The 21,486-nt window shown below is 37.1% G+C and overlaps 1 protein-coding gene across 13 annotated transcripts in view; it reads left to right on the top strand.

The window, feature by feature from the left end:
- The window catches only part of ZMYM2 (zinc finger MYM-type containing 2), an 85,121-nt gene that overhangs the window by 7,329 nt on the left and 56,306 nt on the right, over window positions 1-21,486 (top strand). For 6 of the 13 annotated variants that reach the window (XM_032678029.1, XM_032678032.1, XM_032678028.1 and 3 more), the window contains 3 exons: window positions 13,099-13,214; window positions 14,450-15,309; window positions 19,637-19,922. In XM_032678029.1, the coding sequence (XP_032533920.1) occupies window positions 14,460-15,309; window positions 19,637-19,922 (1,136 nt within the window). In that variant the 5' untranslated portion in view covers window positions 13,099-13,214; window positions 14,450-14,459. The remainder of the gene's footprint in view (window positions 1-13,098; window positions 13,215-14,449; window positions 15,310-19,636; window positions 19,923-21,486) is intronic. The other 7 variants (XM_032678036.1, XM_032678034.1, XM_032678035.1 and 4 more) reach the window with 5 other exon arrangements.

Here is a 21,486-nt window from a genome sequence, read left to right as displayed (position 1 = left end):
CTGAGGGCTGTTACGGCTCATAGTCAGTCCTAGAAACATGGACCTGTTTGTTTTCCTCCTGCAGACTTCTGTTGGAACTGTATTGGCATCTTGTATTCCTTTAGGCTCTTCTGTGCAATATAACCATACAGAACTTTAAACAAGAGACCACTTGTGATGCAACTGTGCCTTTTTTTCTTTTGCATTTTGTTTTCTTCTCTCCTTGAAAGTTTAACCTTGATGAAAACCTTGCTTCTTTCCAGAGTTTCTTTTCTTTAGATCTGTGTAAGATCCCTCCAGCTTGGTGTTTACCCCTAGTACTACATCAAATTTCTCTAGAAGTTATTTTGTTCATTTCATTCATAAACTCAGCTGTCATCCCTCTATGGATGACCTTCAAGTCTCTCTCTCTTCCAAACTTGTTGCCTTCTATACTAGCTAGATCTCTGTGTGTGCTTTTGACTTCTCTTTGTGGATGTCTGACCTTTAGCTAAGGCTGTTTTTGCAAAGGCAATCCTTCCTTCCCAAAAGGAAAACTCTCTGCTCTCTGTCACTTGTAGACAGCATTGTAATGAGATTTTTGGTTTAAGATCATAATCCAGCCCTTGTTTTAAACATGGCACACTATACTCTTCTAACAGACTGCAGATTTTTCCCACATAGTAAGTGGTCTCTTAACTGTTAATAGACAGTTGTTTGTTAGCTGTGTTAATAAATCAGATGACATACCGTGCTTTTGATTTCTTTATTGTGTGGTAACAATTTTTCTTAACAGTTGTGGTAAAAATAATGATCCTGCTCTGTTGATACAGATTCAAAATCCTAAACCAGAATACTTTCCCAATCCTCTTTTTTGACTGTCTAGTCTTTTTGCATCTTGTATTTTATGGCTGTAAAACTAACATCTTGGAATTACCTGTGAAGGATACTATCTATCTTTTGTTGTCATTGTTAATGAGATTATAAGTGCATGTTAGGAAGTGACATCACGAGCAGTTAAACAATTTCGTTCGTTCTCCTGTGGTGCTCCTCATGCTTGGAGAAGTTCTATATGTGCACCCTTACAAACAGTTGCAGCCTGTTAATGCAAAAGAAGCTGGCTTGAAAACAAAACTGAACCACTACCTTTCCTGTCACCCTGGGACTTAAACATACCATCCTTAGAACAAGAATTAATTCTAACCATTGTTTATGGTGGTGCTGTTTCCTTGTATTCTCATTTTTGTCTCTCTCCATCTGTTGCCCCTTATGTTTAGGTTGTTTGCTCTTTGAACAGTCTTACTCTGTGTTTGCACAGTGGTTAACATAATGTAGTCTATAGCTTTAGCTTCTGAGAGTCTGTGATAAGAGTTGCAATCTATGGGTGTGGTATCAGTGTTTTGTGTTGGTTTTTTTTTATATGTATGGGTTTGTGGATAGGGGAAGAAGACCTACTGTTCTCTTACACCTGAAATAATTTCATCATTGTGTTTGAGCAACAATTGGTCATTAATATACCAATCTGAATATGTTTAAGAATTCTTATTAAACTGGAAGAATTTCCAGATGTCTTTTGAATTTATAACTAGTATTTCTGTGTGCATGGTTGGGTTTTTGTTTAGTAGTAGTAGTATTTGTAATTTTGCTTGTGATGGTAGTTACGTTATTTTTGAAAAAAAATGTTCATTCAGAAAATGACATGATGTTCTGGTCAGTGGTGCCTCATTAAAGAAGCCAAGTAGTATCTAGAGAGGCCAGGTAAGAAGATCTTTGTAATACATATAATGGAAAAATAATTGCAATTTAGAAGTGACGGAAAATAGAGAGCACAGCAAAGGTTCTTTGTTTTTTTACCGGATGCAAATGTTGGATATATGTTGGTGTTATTGCCATTGTCACTGTGTTTGACCATTATTACATATATACTTCTATCCAAAGAATTAACAAATAGAAATACTGAGATGGTCTGACTAATATTGTGTATAGTACAGTAGATATGATGTGAACTAAGTCCAGCATTTTCTAATAATTAAGAAGAACCATAAATTTTGGAGAGAACCTACAAGAATGACTGAAGAAGGAGTGGAAACCATGATTTCTGTTAATAGACTTCAGAAACTCGGTCTATTCCTCAATTAAAAGATAATTGATTAGGCTGTGACTTAATCCTGGTCTAGGAGAGACTATGCACCCAATAACATATAGGGTGAGCTTTTCCCACCCCCCATCACCCCCCAGTGTTAAAGGCTTACTTTCTCAGCATCGATTATTGCCTAAACAGTACAAAATCAGACAGGGAACAAACAGTGTGGTAGCCTCTCAGTGGGTACAGTAACTAGTAGTTGGAGTAACTTCTTCAGGCATCACTTTCTTCTTTTTAGGCGAAAGTTTAAAGAGGATTTAAAAAGCTCCCCTCTAGAAAAGTTTATAATAGATTATATTTTTTAAAGGCTCGGAATACACTTCTCATTGCTGATTTGGACTCAAAAGACAAAATATTGGCTTAGATGAAATACTGTATAGTGTATTTTTCATGAGTTTAAATTTAAAGTATATATCCTTGGTTGCATGACCATTTAAACCAGCCTAACTTAGGTTTGATGTTGGTCATTGTCGTCTCCTCTTTGTACCAACACTGGCCCTTTCTGACTTTTTAAACAATTTTTTTTTTTTTTTTAAACTTTGGAAGTGAATTTAGCTCCATGAATCATTACAATGAAATTAAGAGGTGAAGATCTCTGTAGGTGTAGGGCATTTACTCTCTGGTTTTTGTGTTTCAGCTTTCCACCATGTTAGCTCCCATGATGGACTTGCTGTTATGACCCATAAACAGCTATTGAGAAAGGCAGAAAGAGTTGTGTTGGAGAAAGTGGGAGATAGGAGTAGGAATTCAAAACCAGAGTAGTCCTATCCTAGACTGGATGTGATTTGCAGCCTTAGCAAGTACAGTATGCATCTTACTTAAAAATAAAACTACCTTTTTACATCTTAAAAATAGTTTGATAACCTGGAGTCTTGATTGCGTAATGTAACTTGCAGCCAGCCAGTGCAGCTGTGAAAACCTATCATACTTGCTTTGCTGACCATATCTATTCTTGCCTTGGATCCCACTTCCCATTAACCTTATACCTCAGCATAGAACTTGAACTGTTTTGTGGCTGTTTTTATTTTCTTCCCCTTCCTTTTTTAGTTTGTGGTGATAAGTTTTTCTTTCCTTTGTTGCACTGTAGCTTCATTGGCTGTTTACTTGACCGTAGTCTGCATGGGTTTCCCTTTTACATATAGCATAATATTCACCTACTCTTTTAAATTCAGTTTTCTGAATCACTAGATGCATTCAATAGTAATCACTGCAGGTAAATTGTATTAATGTCCATACCACGCCCAAAATACTAGGTTGTTAGCCAATATTTGATTATTTCTCAGGGCTGAAAAATATTGTTGAGACTATTAGTCGATGTTAGTTATTGTTAAAGGCAAGAAGAATGGTCTACCTACAAACTTGTTCATTTATGAACTCTGTGGCATGACAGTTTTTCCTCTTTCTAAGCACAGGCAAAAGTAAAAAGAAAGTATTTTAGAAGCATTAGTAAAAAAGATTTGTGCCACAGGCACTGAGAAGTGAAGTGCCTCTAGGCATGGTGGTTATCCTTCGAATCTGCTTGTTTCATGGGCTGTACATATATAAATATAGACTGAAAACTAGTTTAAAATAAAAATTAAAAAAAACCCAACCAAATAAGAAGCAGCACTAATGAATAGCGTTAAAAGTCCACGTTGACAATTAGAAAAGTGTGTCCTCATTTCCAAAATGTTTGGAAATGAGATAGAAGGCAGCTTTGACTAGTCTTGTTGGACAGCAAGTTGAACATGAATAGTGCACCCTTGCAGGGTGAATGTGATCAATTATTGATTATTGAGTTAAGCAAGACTTTAGCCAGCAGTTTAGGGGAAGTGATTGTTCACTACTGTTTGATACTTGGGAAAACCCATCTACAGTGTTTAGTCTTATTTTGGTTAGACCCTGCTCTAGTGAAGATACAGATATAGTGAAGTGAGCTCAGTGTAAGGCCACCAGCTTAGAGGGCTGGAACACATTACAGAGAAGGAAAAATGAGAGGGATGGGTGTATTCAGTCTAAAGAGAAGGCTGGAGGGGCAGGTTACTGCTGTCTTCAACTAATTAGTAGGAAAATGTGGAGCAGAGAAAGCCAGGCTCTTCTCAGCAATGCCTATTGATAGAATGGCACATAATGGGCATAAGTAGCAACAAGGGAAATCCTGAATAGCCACGATAATCAAATATTGGAAAATTCTTATCTCTGGCTGTTTTTTCAGATTTTAATTGTTTATATATGATTGGCTGTACCCCCAATGTCTTGTAACTTGGCAAATTTGAAAGATTGTGTGCTATTTGTGTGTCTTAGGTGCTCCTGAAATGCTAGCAAAAGCTAGCATAGATTTGAATTCTCAAATAATCTTCATTGCTCCCTGGGGAGCAAGAATAAGGCATGTTTTTGAAATATGTGCTGTGACCCACTGACATTTGTCAGGGTCTGTATTCTATTGCCCAGGCCAGACATCTAAATAATTTTACTGTTCTGAGGTCTGTTTCTCATCTGGCCATTCAGTATTTATGTTTTTCCAATTAAATGTTATATTTTTTTAAAGTTGAGAAACATCAAATGAGAATTTGACTTCTTTGCATGCTGTATTAATGCCACTTTCTACTATTTCTTTTTCAGGATTTTACTTGCCCCTTTCCTGTTTTCATATCTTTAGCATGGTGTTGCTCTACTGCTGCTGTACTCCCTTTCCACTTAGGTTATCTTTCAAGTCTGTTGCTGTGGTCTAGTGTTGCCTATTTTCCTGGAAATAGATATGCCTTTGGATGTAGGTAATAGATAAGCATTTAGATATGACTTCCTCTGTGGGTCCTTTATTTCTTTGTCTTCTTTCACCTTTCTATTCCATTTATAATAAGGATATCCTTAAGCAGCATCTTGCTGCTTGAGTATTAGAGAGATAAAATTTACTCTCTACTGCATTACACATAATGGTTTTTAAGGCTAGCAATGGTGCTGTGTTCTTGCTGATCAGCATCTTTTCATGATTAAACAGCCATGAAATACATTGAAAGTGTGGGTACAGGGGGAGATACAAGTCAATAAGGCTGCCCTAAAACTTATACACTGTCAGTCAACATTATGATTTTGATTGGTCCTTAATTCCCATGCTAAATATTGCTTATTCTCTGATGAGTAATCTTGAGAATGATCGGTGCTTGGTTTGGATACCCTTACACAGAATCAAGTTTGAGATTAACCCTGAACTTTAATTCTGTTAGTGCATACTAGGGAGCATTTCTTAGCACTTGTTTAGTAGAAACACTCAAGGAAGAGGCTGTGTTAAGTAAAGTTATTCAAATGTTCCTGGAAGCATCAACTGGAAACCAGCTGTCAGCATTCATATGTAACACTGGTGGCTGCAGTGCAGTTGAGATGCTCAGAAGATACCTGAGTTTGTAAGCTTTAGTTGCGTGTAAATAGTTTCTCTTGTGAATAAAACCAAAATTTACCGACTCAACTCCTTCAAAATATTTCTTTCAATATGTAGATCTTTCCAGTTTACTGTTCTTCCTTGCTGTCTCTGCTGGATTACAGGTCTTTGCATATGCTTTTCTATTGAATTCTCTGAAATCTGTGTGACTGTCCTAGTTAGAACAGCTGGGACCAGTTCATCACTGGATGGATGTAACCCAAAACTGTGTATTCTATAGCCTTCCATGCCATTTCCCAGAAACTTATCAATGAACCATTTACACATCTGCCCATAGAGCCTGACTCCTCAGGCTATAAACTGGGTGTTAAGAGGCCTGTGAGATAGGAGGATGCTCTTGTCCTCACACCCTTTGTGGAGCTCCCTGCCATGAGGGAAGTGCTGGGCATTCCTGCCTGAACTGGAGAATATATAATCTTGGAGTCTTGGAACTTTTTTAACCACTCGTGGAATCCAGAGGAAGACTGCAGACCACCACTCTCGACCAGAGTGCAACCACCACTCTTGACTGGACTGCAACCACCACTTTTCAACCAGACTGCAACCATAACTCTCAACCGGACTGCAATCACCTCTCTTGACCAGACTGCAACAGCACTCTCACCAACAGGTTTTCCCCTCTCCTTTTACCTTGGACTCAGGGGGGCCAAAAAACACCACTCTGTTCATGCCCCAGGGTGCTGAGTTATACGTTTGGGGTTTGTGGGTTAAAACCAATTGTTTGTCTGTATAATCATACTTCTTGTATTATTTTATTAAATTGTTATTCTGATTTATAATCTCTCTTTTGAGTTGAGTTCATTTCCCCTGCTGGTTTACCTTTAAACCAGCACAGTGACAAACACATTTTAGGTGTTACATAATGACTTTTAGTAAGCTAATTTCTTCAATCTGTATAACTTCTTTGAAAATCTGAGGAAAGAATGAAATTTGAAGCAGGTCCAAACCTACTGGAAAATAAATTCTGGAGTAGTGTCTCAAGATTGAAGTAATGAGACTTTTGTAATGATGATACTCAGAATAGATAAATTAGATTTGTGAACCTAAACTTAGGTAGGAGCTTTCAGGAACAGGATACTGTGTTTTGAAAAACCAGCAATATAAATACATTGATAGGTTTATATTCAGACTCTTTAATTAACTTGTATAATAGTTTAAGAAAGACCCTTGTTTTGTTTTGGTGTTGTGAATACTTGCACTTGAGTTTAGCCGAAGTATGCAAGTATTTGTGTTGAACTCACATGATTTGTGTGTGAAGCTGGCAGACTGATAAAATAGTTGGGTCATTGTGGCATTAACATAATATCTTCAGTTTCCTTAAAGTCTTACACATTTCAGATACCCTACTGATTGTGACAAGTGGATATATATGTGTTTTAAAATTCAGTCTGGTGTGGTTTAGTATTCAGTCCATCATTGCTTGCTTCATTGTCAGTTGGCACATGCGCATTGCAGTGTTTTACGCAGTAGTTGCTGTCTGGGTAGTGCAGTTCAGTCTGTGGCTGTCAATTTGTCGTGACTTTGCTGTCTGCTAAAAGCATTTCTGTGCTGAAGTTCAGGGCTTCAGTGGCACCAACCTTCTTATGTTCAGGCACAACTGTAGTGTTCTTGCACAGAAATGTTTGTTTTGGGGAACTGACCTGGCTGGAAAGGACTCCAGCAGGAAAGTCTCTGTCAGCTGGATCAACTTTTGTCTGGTTATGTGTGTGGTTGCAGAAACAGCTGTGCCATATGATAGCATAAGTAAGCAGAAGTGTTAAAACCTTTGTTAAGAGATGTGAAAGTTAACAGTAAATCAGAGCCACAATATAGCCAAGGCCTATCTGAGCATAAAATGCTAAGGCTGATGACTAGATATCCCTCAGGAAGGATATAAGGAGGAAAAAACCAGAAATCAAAACAACACCCAACCTCTACCACCCCCCCTCCCCCTCAGCAACTAAAATTGCTGCATGTTTGTAGTAAGAATGTTTAAAAATTGTTTTATTGTGTGATTGCCTGTGGTAAGAGTTTTATATCTGGTGACCCAAAAGGGCCCTGCAACTGCTTTTTTTCTGATATTTGCAGAGCTAGGAGTCTGTCCATACACAGTATATATCATTCACTATACCCAAATCGAGACTGGACTGCAGTAGATTTAGATTTAACTTAAAGCTGGCTTAAATTACAACCCTTTAAAAATGTTGGACTACTTGTGTTATGTTTTTCTAGCACTTTTCAGTTCTTATGTGTGGGTATAGTTGGGCTACTAGTTTGCCTCAGTTGCAGTGAACAAGTGCTACTTCAAGGTGTTTTTACTTGGAGTGGTTTACTTTACGTTTGGAGTCAACTGTGGCATATATTCAGTCAACCACTGGGTTGGTGTTTCATACCCCAAGAAAGCTGTGATATGTGGATTACATCTAGTTGGGTAGGGAATGAATGTTCAGAGTTGTAGCAAGACATTGCAACATGTCTTGCTATACAGTTTCCTGATGACTGCTTTACAGATAGTCTTTACTGAGTTTTTAATCATCAGACTTTCAAAAAGTCAAGTGGTAAGAAGTGACTTTCTGTAATAAGGATGGGAACTTCTGGAAGTAGGTGAATTAAGGAATTTAATGATGTTATGGTCGAAGAAGTGTCAGGGTCAGGAACTGATCATTAGAACTGTGGAGCCTCACAAAACATCAAGATATGTCCAGATTAGTCTCTAACCTCAATCTTTTTGCCAAAATGTTGGCACCCATTCTCCCACTGAAGTCAACCTGACAGCCATAGTCCAAAATTCAGATTTTGGGTAAGTGGGTAGAGCTTCCATGAGGCTAGTGATATTTCTTTTGCATGCATGAAGATTATTCATCTACTAGGTTATAGTAATAGCTGTACTCAATTAATAGCCAATTCAGTAGCTTGTTTGCAACAGTGATGTCTAGGAATCGAAGCTTTTCAGTTATAGCCTGATTTTTCTGCAGGTGTGTTCTGGTTTTGAGCTGGCTGGCTAAGAATTGTAGAGTTGCCTTTGGACCACTCTGTTTAAGTCATCAGTGCATTTATTTCATGTTTGCCCAATCCCTGTCTGAACTGGTTGCATCTCTAGCCTCCATAGCCTTCTACAGCAGTAACTCTCATACTTAAGAAGAAAAGGTTTTCATGCATAATAGATTATTAAAGCTACTAAATTATTTCACAGGGCACCTTTTTGTTCTTACAAGACACTGGGCAACTCTATCTTCTATGTATTTTTTTTTTATTCTTGCAGATTTAGCATGTTCAGTTGTTTTTCTTTCAATGATAAGTCTTTTCCTTTAGTATAAATTGTTTGTGGAACTTGTCTGTTTTTCCCTTTCTCTGAAAAGGGACTGACCTGAACATCTCATGATAAACAAGATGCTGGTGAACTGTGTTTTTTATATAATGACAAATATGTTCTGTTTTGTTCATGATTCTTCTTTTATTTTGTTTTTCCTCTTTGGTTGTTGATGATTGAGTACTTTTGATTTGAAAGAGTGAGAGAATTGCAACTTGGATGTTAAATTGTTATGTCTGTAGTTGCCCTTTGCTCCCTGTTCATTACCTTGCGTTTATCACTAGTAATTTTGCCTGTGACACTGTCCAAGCATTCAGCACTGTGATATCCTTTTGTAGTTTTTTACAATCAGTTTCTGTTTTCAGCTGCTGTGAATAAAAAATTGCTTCCTGTCTTTAGAAATCTTAAGTGACTGCCACGTGGCCTAGTGATTTGTTCTAAAATCCTCTGGTGTTAGCATTTTGTGACTTTTTTTCTCTGACCTGACCCCTTGAAAGAGAGTTTAAGATATAGTCTTCCCTGATCTTTTCCTTACTGAACATCAATGCAAAGAGTTTATTCTGTGTTTTCTGCAGTGGTTCAGGCTTCTTGAGTATTCTTTAGGAAAATTTTGCTGTTTGTAAAATTGACAAGAATTGGCATTTTAGACAAACTGTTGCTCTTGATATAGTTCAGTAGCCTGCCTGTAACCACATCTAGCAAAAGATAAAGAATAGGGCAAATGTATATGAAACTCCCCCCTAGTACAATTCCAGCATCTTTGTAGGTCAGAGACTTCCTGATAGCAGTCTTCATAGTGTTTTTGGCATCTTTTTAGACTAGTTGTATACTTAATACAGTGAGTTTTTTAAAAGACCTTTGTGCTCTCGAGCTTTTTGTTCTAGCTGCTCCATTTCTGTTCCTTGCGCTTAGGTTGTTCTCCTTTCTGAAGTCAGATGTTGAAGTAATGAGATTTTTTTATTTTTAATTTTTTTTTATTCCCCTGGGAATTTAAATACGCTTTTCAGGAGTGCTGTCTGGGTAATTACATGTTGAACATATGTGAACTATGGCTCAGAGTTAGACTGGGAGTTGTTTTTCCTTCTGTCTTCTGTTCTGTCTTCTAGCTGGTTGCAGTTGGCTGTGCTGTAAAAATTTGTCCCCATTGTTCAGTGATGAGTTGGTTTGGGGTTTTGGAGGGTTGGCTTTTTTTCTCGCTTTTTGGATCTGCTGTTTGCCCTCTTCCCCTGGTCTGCACAACAGTAGCTGAAATCTTCAGTTATCGCTTTGCTGTCTTGTTCCCATTATCTCACATGTGGTGTCACCACTGAATAGAAGCGACTGATAGTACACCATTGATATGCTGTTTCTTCTAGTTTGGATGTGGAATTTAAATGTAGCACAGTACCTGTTGAGGTAAATAATTTAGTTATGATCCTGTGCTTTCCTTGGAGAAAGTAGTGTTCTTTTGCTGGGGCAAATCAGTCCCTTTCTTCTTGTTCCTGTATTTGTATCTTAGTGTAATATTGTCTCCTAAATTTTATTCATCTGTTCACATTTGAAGATGTCTCAGTTATGTATTATCTTGAAAGTAGTCTTCTAGGTTTTCTTTTTTTATTTTTAGGCTTACAGCCTTTTTATGGAAGCAGTTGTACATGCTGGTCCTACTTTGGATGTCTTTTTCAAGTACTCTATGTTGGTGGAACTGTAGTTTAAGCTGGATTTCAATGATTCCTTTTGATTTTTGTATCCTTGCTCCAAGTGTACATGACCATGACTGTGCTCTTCTGCCACCTTCATTCCAGGTGTTACTAATGGCACTTGGTAAAGGCATTTAAATTCCAGTTTCTGCTTTTGTTAAAGTGGAGTTGATTTTTTTTTTTTTTTTTTGGTAGTCATACACCCCACCTCAGTTTCTGCAATTCATTATATATTTAACTGTTATCATTCAACAATGGAGTTAAGATTTGACCTGAGTGTTACCTAGCTGACTGTCTTAAGAGCTGTAGCAGTTGCCATCCTTCTAAATGAGAGCCTACATTTTGCCTTTTATATTTATTTGAGAAATTAAGCCTTGAATATAGCAGTGGGGTTGTAAATTATTTCAGCATAAAGACTTGTACAGGTGAGTGATGTAGCCTAATTTAAGAGGGATATACAAGGCATAGTTCAGGAAGGGCTGTTGTATATTGGCAGGGCCTCTGTTTCTGTCCAGATGAAATTTTGCTGCCTGTGCAGCAGCAGAAAGCCTTGTGCTTATTCTGCAGCAGTACTGAACATGCATTTTCTGCAGGCCAGGTCTCACTAGTTGGTGGTTTTGTTGGTTTTTGTTTGTTTTTTTTTTTCCAAAATCTCACCCGCTCATCCAGTGATCAGTCTAATCAATCTTGCAGGTTCTAATAGTTGTATTTCTGTTGTTAAGCATCTTTTGCAGTTGCCAGTTGTAAGGTGTGAGTTTTTTCGTAGTTTCCCGTTCTAAACTTCCTCTTTTTCACTCTCTAAATCATTCTTTTTTTGGTAGTTTTTGATTTAGAAATACTGACTGTGACATAGCCTTTGTGGTTTTTGTGTTTCTCTTGCTACTAGCACATTTAGAAAATAAACTACCTAATTTTGCGCATTTTTGGAAAAGTAATTCTGATTTTATGGGTAATTTTGTTGCAGAGGAAGGAACTATTTGCAAGGAAATATATGCAGATTTTGCTTATGATAAATACAGTAACAGTTAAGCACACAAACTTTTTTAATTTTTGTAATATCTAACAATACAGGTATTTAAAACCTTTCTAAGAGCTTTGTGGAAGAAGAATTAAATTTAGGCAAAAATATACATGTTTTGGATCTTAACTTTGCTACATATTATGTGTGTGTACTGTAATACAGACCAAGTCTGTCTTTCTGCTAAGGATTTGTAAAAATAGGAATAGCAAATGTTTGAGTCAGGCCTGAAGTATACTCTTGGCATAGTCTCATTTTTTTCTTCACTCCTATCTGTTCAGGTGTATTTAAAACCTTATTAAAAGCTTTATGTGCCTGTGATGCTTTTGTCGTTGTAGAGAAAGAAAATACATGGAATAAACCTGTGAAGCTAAGAATTGAATTAATTCTTTTCAACAAAAGCTGAGATGCAGGAAAATCTAACTTTAAATTACTCAGCCCTAGAGGGGAAAAGTAAGATACGTGAAAGAGAATATTGGATTAAATTAATCTTCAGTGTAACTGACTGATTTCCAGGGAGGTACAAGCCAACTGCATTGATAATGCAATTTTTTGTAAGAAAACCTCTTTCATTCCAATTCAATGTTACCTTTATTGCAGTTCAAATGCTATTACATAATGGTATTTGGCTGTAAGGCTAACATAGGAAGGAATTAAAAGGTGGTCGCCTCTCTTTTAGGATTAATCGGGTTCACAGCTTTACTGCCCTCCCTGCTCCTGCTCAGCTAATGGACAAGAGGGCTTGTATAATGTTGTAAATGTGTAGAAGAGTATTTGAGCTTTATTCCTCTGGGCATTTTTACTGTCTGGGGATTTTAAGGGCTGTCCAAACAGTAGATAACTACACAAGTTGATACTCTCTCTTTTAAAAATGCTACCAACTCTGGGAAGCCTAATGACTATTATAAAACCTGGAGAATAAATAGTGGCTTGAACTTTGAACATTTTCAGTCTCATGTGAATAATCATATGTGTTAATATAGCCTGAATTTGTGCTAAGCATCACTGCAGTGCATATATACAGCTTGAAAATTATTAGCAATGCAAGGTTTATATTGCGTTGCAGGCCGGATATATAATGTATGTTCTGTAATTTTCCTTTTATATCTTAATTTTAGCATAGTATATTGTGCTACAAGCAGCAAGGAGGCTGACCCAATAGAAAGGGAAAGAAATGTAACTACTCAGATTTTTTGTTCTCAATTGCTCAGTTTACTTGAACCATTTATTTCCTTAATATTCTATTAGAGATATACTTCTTAATTCTAGCGTTTGATTACTTAATTGCAGTTATGTCTGTCTGTCTTTTACCAAACATGGTAGTTTTTCTCTCTGTCTATAAAGCATCAAAGGATTCTCAAAGTATGATGTGAGAGAGTAGAAAATCTCTAACAGTCCTGTTGCTGCTTGACTCACAGCAATAATTGAAGAGGCTCATGTTCTCTTTAACTTTGTAGGATGATAGTGCTGAAAGTCAGGTTTTGACTTCAACTATAAATTTAGAAGGAAGTCAGTTTAAGGAACATAGTTGGTAGGTGAGGCTTGAGATGAAGAAACCATTTTGTATAGCTAATATTTGTTTTAACCCTTTTTCAGAACACACTACTTTTGTGAAAGGCAGCAAATTGGTGCAAGAGCAGTTTCCCCACAGGAAATAAAAGCGCTTGGAGCAACTTATTAAGGTAAACAGATTGCAGTGGATTTCTGGATGGGTAAGTATTGATGAGCAGGGCATTTCTTCTTCTTGTATTTGCTTTCCTGCATAAAGATTTTATTAAAAAGCACAGAAAGCTACTTCTAGCCTTTCAGAAAAGCTTAGTGATGACACACATCAGGGTATACTCCAAGACATACCCAAATTATAACACAAGTATGTCTGTATTTTTCTTGTCGTATAAATCAAGTACAATTTAACTTACTGATTTTTAATACAGATGTTTTTTAGAGTGATCTCAGGTCCTTTAGCTTCAGTTATATCCAGGTTGACTTTTATAATTTTTTTAATTCATGGTAGAATTGACAGTTATGAAGAACAGATTCCCCAAACTGAGCAATTACTAAAGGCAAACAAAACCCTCCGGGCAAAGTAGCTGTTAGGAAGGAGCCTGAATAAGCATCACTTGCTGTTAAAAGAGAGGAAGTTACTGAAAGTTGCAGCAGAACATGACTTAGTGAGTCAGGGACTTCAAATGAGCTACCAGTGGTAGTGGCTATGAATGAACGGTTGCTGTCCACTTTCTGCTGCTCAATAATGTGTCTATTCCTGTCATGTGCAATGGTTTCGTTTATCCCTTCCTTGTTCCATTTGTCTTGGGGCTACCTAAGGAGCTTTGGCAGTGTGTGGTTGCAGGAAAATCAGATCAATTTCAAAGTTGTTAATATAAAGAAAGATGTTGTTGTTTTTTGTTTGTTTTTTTTTTGCTAGGCACTTGGATATGTACTTCGGCCTTTTATCATCTAATTGTATTTATATTGAAACTGTAACATTGCTAATAGGAATGAAATTCAGTAGGAATTCAGATTTCCTTTCTGCATGTCTGACTTTTGATCAGGCTTTGCAGTCTAGCAAAAGCAATGTTAAAGGCTCATTTTGTGCTCATGTGGTGTGGGAAAGGGACTGAGATATCAGGATAATGTAATAAATACCATCAAAAATTTTATTTCCTATGTATGTATTGCTAAACATAATGATGTTTAGCTATTGTGTGTGAAATGTTAGTTATGGCAGTATTGTTTTGCTAGTATAGGATTAGAAAATAAGTGAATGTTAAGCAATTCAAAGAAGAGCATAGAAAAACTTTGGGTTTGTCTTTACATTATCTCAGGAAAAATAAAGTAAAAGTTGGAACTATTAATTCTGTAGTTATTTTTAATAACTGTTGTTGAGAAGTTGTATCTTACTCTGAAATTTGATGTGGTTTTTCTTGCTTTGTTTTTCTTCAAACAGCAGATCTGGAATGGACACAAGTCCTCTGGGAGGATTAGACCTGTCTGAATATACTCCTAGTCTGCTAGGGAATACCACCATGGCAGCAGGTCTTGCAAATGTAGGAAATGCATTTGGAGGGCCACAGAGTTCTTTAGTTTCTAGACCTAATAAATTCCAAAACTCGCCTATAGAAGATGACGATGATGTAGTTTTTATTGAACCTATACAACCTCCGCAAAATTCTACGTCACTGGTGGCAGATCAAAGGAACACTGCATTTACATCATCCAAAAATGAAGAACTTCAAGGGAATGATTGCAAAATGCTTTCTCCTCCAAAAGACTTAAATTCTCAAAAGGGGAGTATAAGTGAAACTATTATTATAGACGATGAAGAAGACATTGAAACAAATCAAGGACAAGAGAAGAATGCTTCCAGTTTTAATGAACGAAGACTTCCAGAGTGTAAAAATAGAACCAACGAAATGGAATTCTCAGCTTCCAGTTTTTCAAGAAGTAAGGTAAATTCAGGAATAGATAATAGTGGTATAACCACAGAACCAGACTCTGAAATTCAGATTGCTAATGTTACTACATTAGAAACAGGTGCTTTGAGGTCTGTCAGTGACGGTCATTTAGAAAATACTGAAGGGCATGACATGAACTTAATGATTACACATGTAACGTCACTGCAGAATGCCAGCTTGGGAGATGTATCTAACGGACTGCAGTCAAGTAATTTTGGTGTTAATTTGCAAACATACACCCCATCTTTGACTTCACAGACCAAGACTGGTGTAGGACCTTTCAATCCTGGTAGAATGAATGTGGCTGGAGATGTATTTCAAAATGGAGAATCTGTGAGTCATCATAATCCTGGTAAGTTGCAATTTTGAATGTTTCCTTAAAAGCTGAAAATAAATCGTGAAATATTTGATTAAAGTGTTTTTAGCAGTGTCACTGCTTAGTCTTTTATCCAGTACTGAACAAGCTGCCCAAGGAAGCTTGTTGAGTCTCCATCCCTGGAGGTATTTAAAAAAGGTATAGATCTGATGCTTGGGACATGGTCTAGTGGTGGACTTGGCAGTACTGGGTTACGGTTGGACTTGATGATCTTAAGTGTGTTTTCCAACCTAAATAATTTTATGACTATATATGTGGTTTGGAAGATTTCTTCAGGTTCAGTATTAGTCTATTCCTCTTGGCTAAGTACCTCCACTGTATATGAAGCAACAGGTGCGTAACAGCAAAACTTCTGTCTAATGCATTAATTTAGAACCTAATGTCCCCAGTAAGCATTGCATTACATTTGATAGAGTGGTTTTGGTTGGAAGGGACATATAAAGATCACCTAATCCAACCACTCTGCCATGGACAGGGACATCATTCACTGGATGAGGTTGTTTAAAGTCCCATCCAACCTGACCTTGAACACTTTTGAGGGATGGGGCATCCACAGCTTCTCTGGGTAACCCATTCCAGTGTCTTACCATCTTGCCACCTTCATGTAAAAAATTTATTCCACATGTCCAATGTAAACCTACCCTCTTTCAGTTTAAAGGCATTGCCTCTTGCCCTGTTACTACAGGGCTTGTTAAAAAGTCTCCATCTTTTTTTACAAGCCCCCTTTATATGTTGAAAGGCTGCAATACGGTCTCCACAGTCTTCTCTTTTCCAGACTGAACAACTCCAAACTCTTTGCCTTTCTTCACAGGAGCAGTGTTCCAGCCTTCTGTCACTTTTTATGTTCCTCCTTTCTACCTGCTTTAACAGGCTCATTTCTGTCTTGTACAGGGGACCCCAGAGCTGGATGCAATACTCCAGGTGGGGTCTCACCAGAGCAGAGAAGTGGGACAGAATCACCCTGCAAGCACATTGGTGGCTCACGTCCAGTTTTTCATCTACCAGTGTTCCCAGGTCCTTCTCTGCAGGCCTGCCTTCAATCCATTTAGCCCCCAGTTTGTATTGATATTGAGGCTTACCCTGATGGAGAGGAAAGACCTTGCACTTGGTCTTGTTGAGCTTTATGATGTTCATGTGGGCTCATTCCTCAAGGCTGTCAAGGTCTCTCTGGTTTATCAGCTGCACCACTCAGCTTGGTGTCTGCAGTAAATCTGCTGAGGGTGTGCTTATCTCACTGTCTGTGCTGTTGATGAAGTTACTAAATAGTATCAGTCCCAGTATGAACACCAGAGGGACACAGCTTGTTGCTGATTTCTGCTTGGACATTGAGCCATTAACTGTGATTCTTTGGATGCAGTTATCCAGCCAATTCCTTGTCCGTCAAATCTATATGTCTCTAATTTAGCAGCAAGAATGTTGTGGGGGACCACATCAAAGATCTTGGAGAAGTCCAGGTAGATGAACAGAAGTCCATGTAAATGAGTTTCACATGCTTTGGACTGAAACTTAGGTTTTGTTTCTCTCAATAGTTTTTGTGCTTCAAAAATGCTTCAGAAACAGAGCCAACACCTAAATTGAGAATGCATTTCAGAATTGCCCTAATCTGAACCAGGTTATTAATGCAAATGTTTTGAGCTGTGTACCTCTGTAAAACTTCAGTACTATGTTCTTCCCCCCCTCTGCCCCAAGTTGTAATGACACATTTTTTCAACTCGTTTAAAAGATGTCATTTTTGCAAGACGGCTCTGCAAATAAATGGTACAAATGAGAATAAGGAATAATTTTATAGCAGTTTAGAGCAGGAATGAATAAGAAAGAATGGGAACAACCTGAAAAGCCATTGTAGTAAGAAGTTGAACATGAAACTGTATAGCCTCATAAACTTGGCCAATAAAGTATTGCAGGTAGGAACCTGAAGGATGAAGACATAAGGCAGTGAGGCATGGAAACTCATCAGGAATCAACAAAGGAAGTGTGATACACCTTCTCAGTTCAAGGACATGAAAACCAGATTTTACAGATCTTTGCAGAGAATCTAAAGCGGAGGAGGTAACATGGTTGAGAAGTGAGATGTGAAAATAAGGCATAATATAAAAATGAATATTTTCTTTTGGTGTGTTTGTGGAAGAAGAAATGCAGCAAAATGTCAGGGGTGGCCATTTGAAGCCTTAAGAAACTAAGGAATAATTGAAATAGTCTTAATGAGGTACTAGAAAGTCATGGTGAAAGTTTCAAACCCAAATGAGTCCAGCAAACTCCAGTTTTCATGAGTGGCAGTTGAGCACTACTGGAATTACAAGCAGATATAACTCTACTGCACATGCTGTGCATTCCTGATAAGAGAGACAATGTGCTTTGACTTGAAATCTGTGAAAAAGGTGGAGAATCTCAGAATACTTTGAGGTGTTAAGGTGCTATATATATCTGAAGTAGTAGATGTATAGAAAAGTTTGAAGAGGGCACTCAAGTGAATTTTAACTTTAGGCACTGTGGTAGCTTGTCTTAGTTTGTCAGTAAGGATACTCATGCCTTCCAAAGTAAGCCTCTTTAATGGTTTAAAGAGAAATGTGTTTTGTTTTGTGACCTTTTCCTCTTCCCCTCACCTCTTTATTCCAGCTCTTCTGTTTACCCTCAAGCATTACAATAGATGAACTCCTAGCTTGTCTTACATGTCTGAGAATTAGGACATCCTTGACAGCTACAAAGTCACACCAGAAAATTATCTTTTACGTGCTAATGAGTGTATGTTGTTTGTTTCACTAACAAGGGTTCTTGGAACTTTGTCCCTAAAATTAATTTTAAAGTAACACATCAGAGTATGTTGTTAATAAAACCTTTGGGGAAAGAAAGGACTTCAGAAAATAATATGAGGAAAGGATGCCTTCTTCTTAATGAACAATTATGGACTAAGATAATGTTCCTTAAGAAGGAGGTATAGTCAGTTACTGACGTCTGTAGGTTGAGGGTTTTGTTATCTGAAGTCATAGAATTTAAGATCATCTTTCTTATATTTGGGTATTAATACCAGTTGTAATAACAGTCCAGGAATACGCTGAATTACTGCAGTAAGACATTCAAGGCTGTAAGTCCCAAGTGCTGTGACACTATTTGGTATAACAGACATACTGTTGAGAATTTGTGTAAATGTTTTTTGTAATGCAAAATTGTTTTTATTCAGTTTTAATTCATGTTTAAGTAATGTTTTATTATTAGCAGTCTTCAGAAGCTCAACATTCCTAAATTCTGGTGATAATTGTTCTGAATGAAAGCTCAGATTCCAGAGATAAGTCTAGAAATGAAATTTTATTGGGGGATTTCTTTTTCTGCCAGAACTGTACATTCTGCTCCAAGCCAAGATATGGAGCATGTAACTTAACATATGATCTTTCTAGATGTATTTCTTTTAGAGAAAATGTTTTGCTTACATTCTCGTTCTGCAAGTTACTCATGCAGCAGGTTATGCTACAAAAGTTTGGGCAAAGATGACTTTGTTCCATGGTAACCTATTTTCTAAAAATACAGATGGAAGACTAGTGTAGTCTGGAACTCAAGAGTCTTGGATTTATGTATTGCCAGAACTAGAGGAAATATTATTTTCTAGGTTCCCTGATTTCTACTGAGGAAGACTTGAAACTCTCATGACCTTTCAAGTTTGCACATTAACTGGTATTCCTTGCATTGAAAAGGTTATTGAGAAAACTACAAACTTCTGCAGGAATCAATGGCATGGATGCAGATCTCAGATGTGGAGCCACTGTGTTTCACTCTATCTGCAGTATAGCTCTCTGGCTGTAGGCTGGACTAGGAAACCAGTATGGGGAACCCCAGTTCTAGGGTTTGTCACTAGTTACAGCTTTAGAACAAAGTAACTAATGAAAATTTAAGACTTCACGTTCTTACAAATTTGCAGAGTTTGTCTCAAATATTGGTTTAGACATTCCATGTTCTCTGTTGGTCTCTTTTTATCTTTTAATTGCAGTTGCTAACTGCAGCGTTGTTTTTCTGAAGATAAAATTGCCAGTTTGCAAACCCAGTGCAAGTGAATCAAAGTCTGCAAAACTTGTCACTAGATGTAAGATAGTCCTATCCTGAAATTTGTTAATGTTCTGAAGCTTTGTAACAACGGAGAATGGTACCATCAAATGGGATTTTACTTTAAATCTGAATTGAAAACATCTTTCTTCTGTTGTTAGTTCCAACAGAAAAATGATTTTTATGATCATACATCTGTGAATGTTATTCTATATATATGTATGTACATGTCTCTTCACTTACATTTTTGTTTGGGTTTTTTGTCTTGAAGATTCTTGGATATCTCAGTCAGCTTCCTTCCCTAGGAATCAGAAGCAACCAGGTGTGGATTCCTTGTCACCTGTAGCATCACTTCCTAAGCAAATTTTCCAGCCTTCTGCCCAGCAACAACCTTCTAAACAGGTTAAAGTCACATGTGCGAACTGTAAAAAGCCTTTACAAAAGGGACAGACTGCATATCAGCGGAAAGGATCGGCTCACCTTTTTTGTTCTACTACCTGCCTCTCATCATTTTCACACAAACCCACTCCAAAGAAACTTTGTGTTATGTGCAGAAAGTGAGTTTTTTATTTTGTTTTACATAAGCAACTAAATCCAGTAATACTTGAGATACTCATGCATGTGTGAGAGTTGCTCCATTGATAATATAAAATCTGATTATATAAGTAGTTTATATAGTGTCACTTTAATGTTGTTTGGAAATGTTGAATTCGCTGTGTCTGCTGTAGCAAAAAAAAAAAAATGTACCAGCTTTTGAATTCAGAGCATGGAAAATTGTTGCATTAAAAACCAGTACACTAAAAATAACTGTTGGGTTTTTTTAAGACAAGGTGTCCAATTATAGTATAACCTGTGACAAGATATACTTCATATATGAAGTTCTTTATGGAAAAAGTGGACTCTGTGTTATGTAGAAAGCACTCGTTTTGGTAGATGAAAATACAAAATCAAGAGGCTTTAAAGGGAGGAGAAACTGATAATTGCAAGAAGCTGGAAGAAGCTTGGGAGCTCTTCCAGTCTTGGCAGTATGGTGAGAGGAAAAGCCTTATATTTTCACCATAAGTGGGGCTACTATGGCAATTTTGTAGCTGGAGAAACCTTAAGTGGGCAGTACAGAGGGAGTGGCAAGCATACCTAGGAGTGGCTTATTCTAGGTTATGGGTCAGGTTTGACTAGTAATTTTTCACTATTTGCTAAACTTAAATTGCCAAAGAGAAGTCTTCTATAACTGTGTAGTGTTAAGTGTACAAAATAGCTGTACTGTCTTTTTCTTTCATTGTACTGATTACTGCACTTTCTCATGTTCTCAGTCTGGTACGTGCTGTGGTGACCCTGGTTAAAAGACAAATTCTCGCTGATCTAAAGAAGGCTTGCAGTAAAGACTGCCTTTGTTAATGGGTACTTTGGGGAGTGTGGTCTTTGCTCAATCACAGATTTAAACTAGTGAAAAAGTTTTACTTCGGTGTGCAGTGTGGTGGATTAATGGCTTGTAATCAGATGTAAACTACTGTTTGTTTGTTTGTTTTTTTCCTTCTTGACACTCAGTAAAAATAAAGTATAGAAAATTGTTGATATCCTGTGTATTCATACCTTAGTACACTAAAAACCTAGAAGATTTAACATATTGTATATTTTTTAAAATACATGTAAAAGCTCAAATTCTCTGAACCCTTTCCTCTGCAGGGCTAGTCAAAAGCAATCTGTACTCTTACTGTTGGCATGTTATGTGTTTATACACTATTATTTTTTTAGAAGTAATTTGGTGACTACCATAATCAACTAACTGTATGATAAAGTTATACTTAATCTGTGTATTGTAAGAGACTACATACAAAACTGCCCCAAATGAAAAGGCTTTATTTTTAAATTAGGAGGAATATACTTTATTTCCAGCTTTTCGGATTATTTTAGTTTTTTATTTTTATTATAGTTTTACTGTATTTAATTTCTAGACAGCCTCTGTGAAGTCACCTTTGGCAATTTCTGAGGTGATGTTAGTGTTTGCTTTTCCACTACTATGCCGTTTTTAGTTAATTACTGTTAAATAGAAGGTAGCATATGCATTAAATTGTTCTCTGTAGTGTGATTTCATTATGAAGCTCAATCTTATTCACCTTTTTT

This window comes from Chiroxiphia lanceolata, chromosome 2 (genome assembly GCF_009829145.1).
Source record: "Chiroxiphia lanceolata isolate bChiLan1 chromosome 2, bChiLan1.pri, whole genome shotgun sequence".
In the NCBI taxonomy this organism is placed as follows: domain Eukaryota; kingdom Metazoa; phylum Chordata; class Aves; order Passeriformes; family Pipridae; genus Chiroxiphia; species Chiroxiphia lanceolata.
The sequence above is the reverse complement of the archived record's forward strand: the minus strand, read 5'-3'. Positions and strand labels throughout refer to the sequence as shown.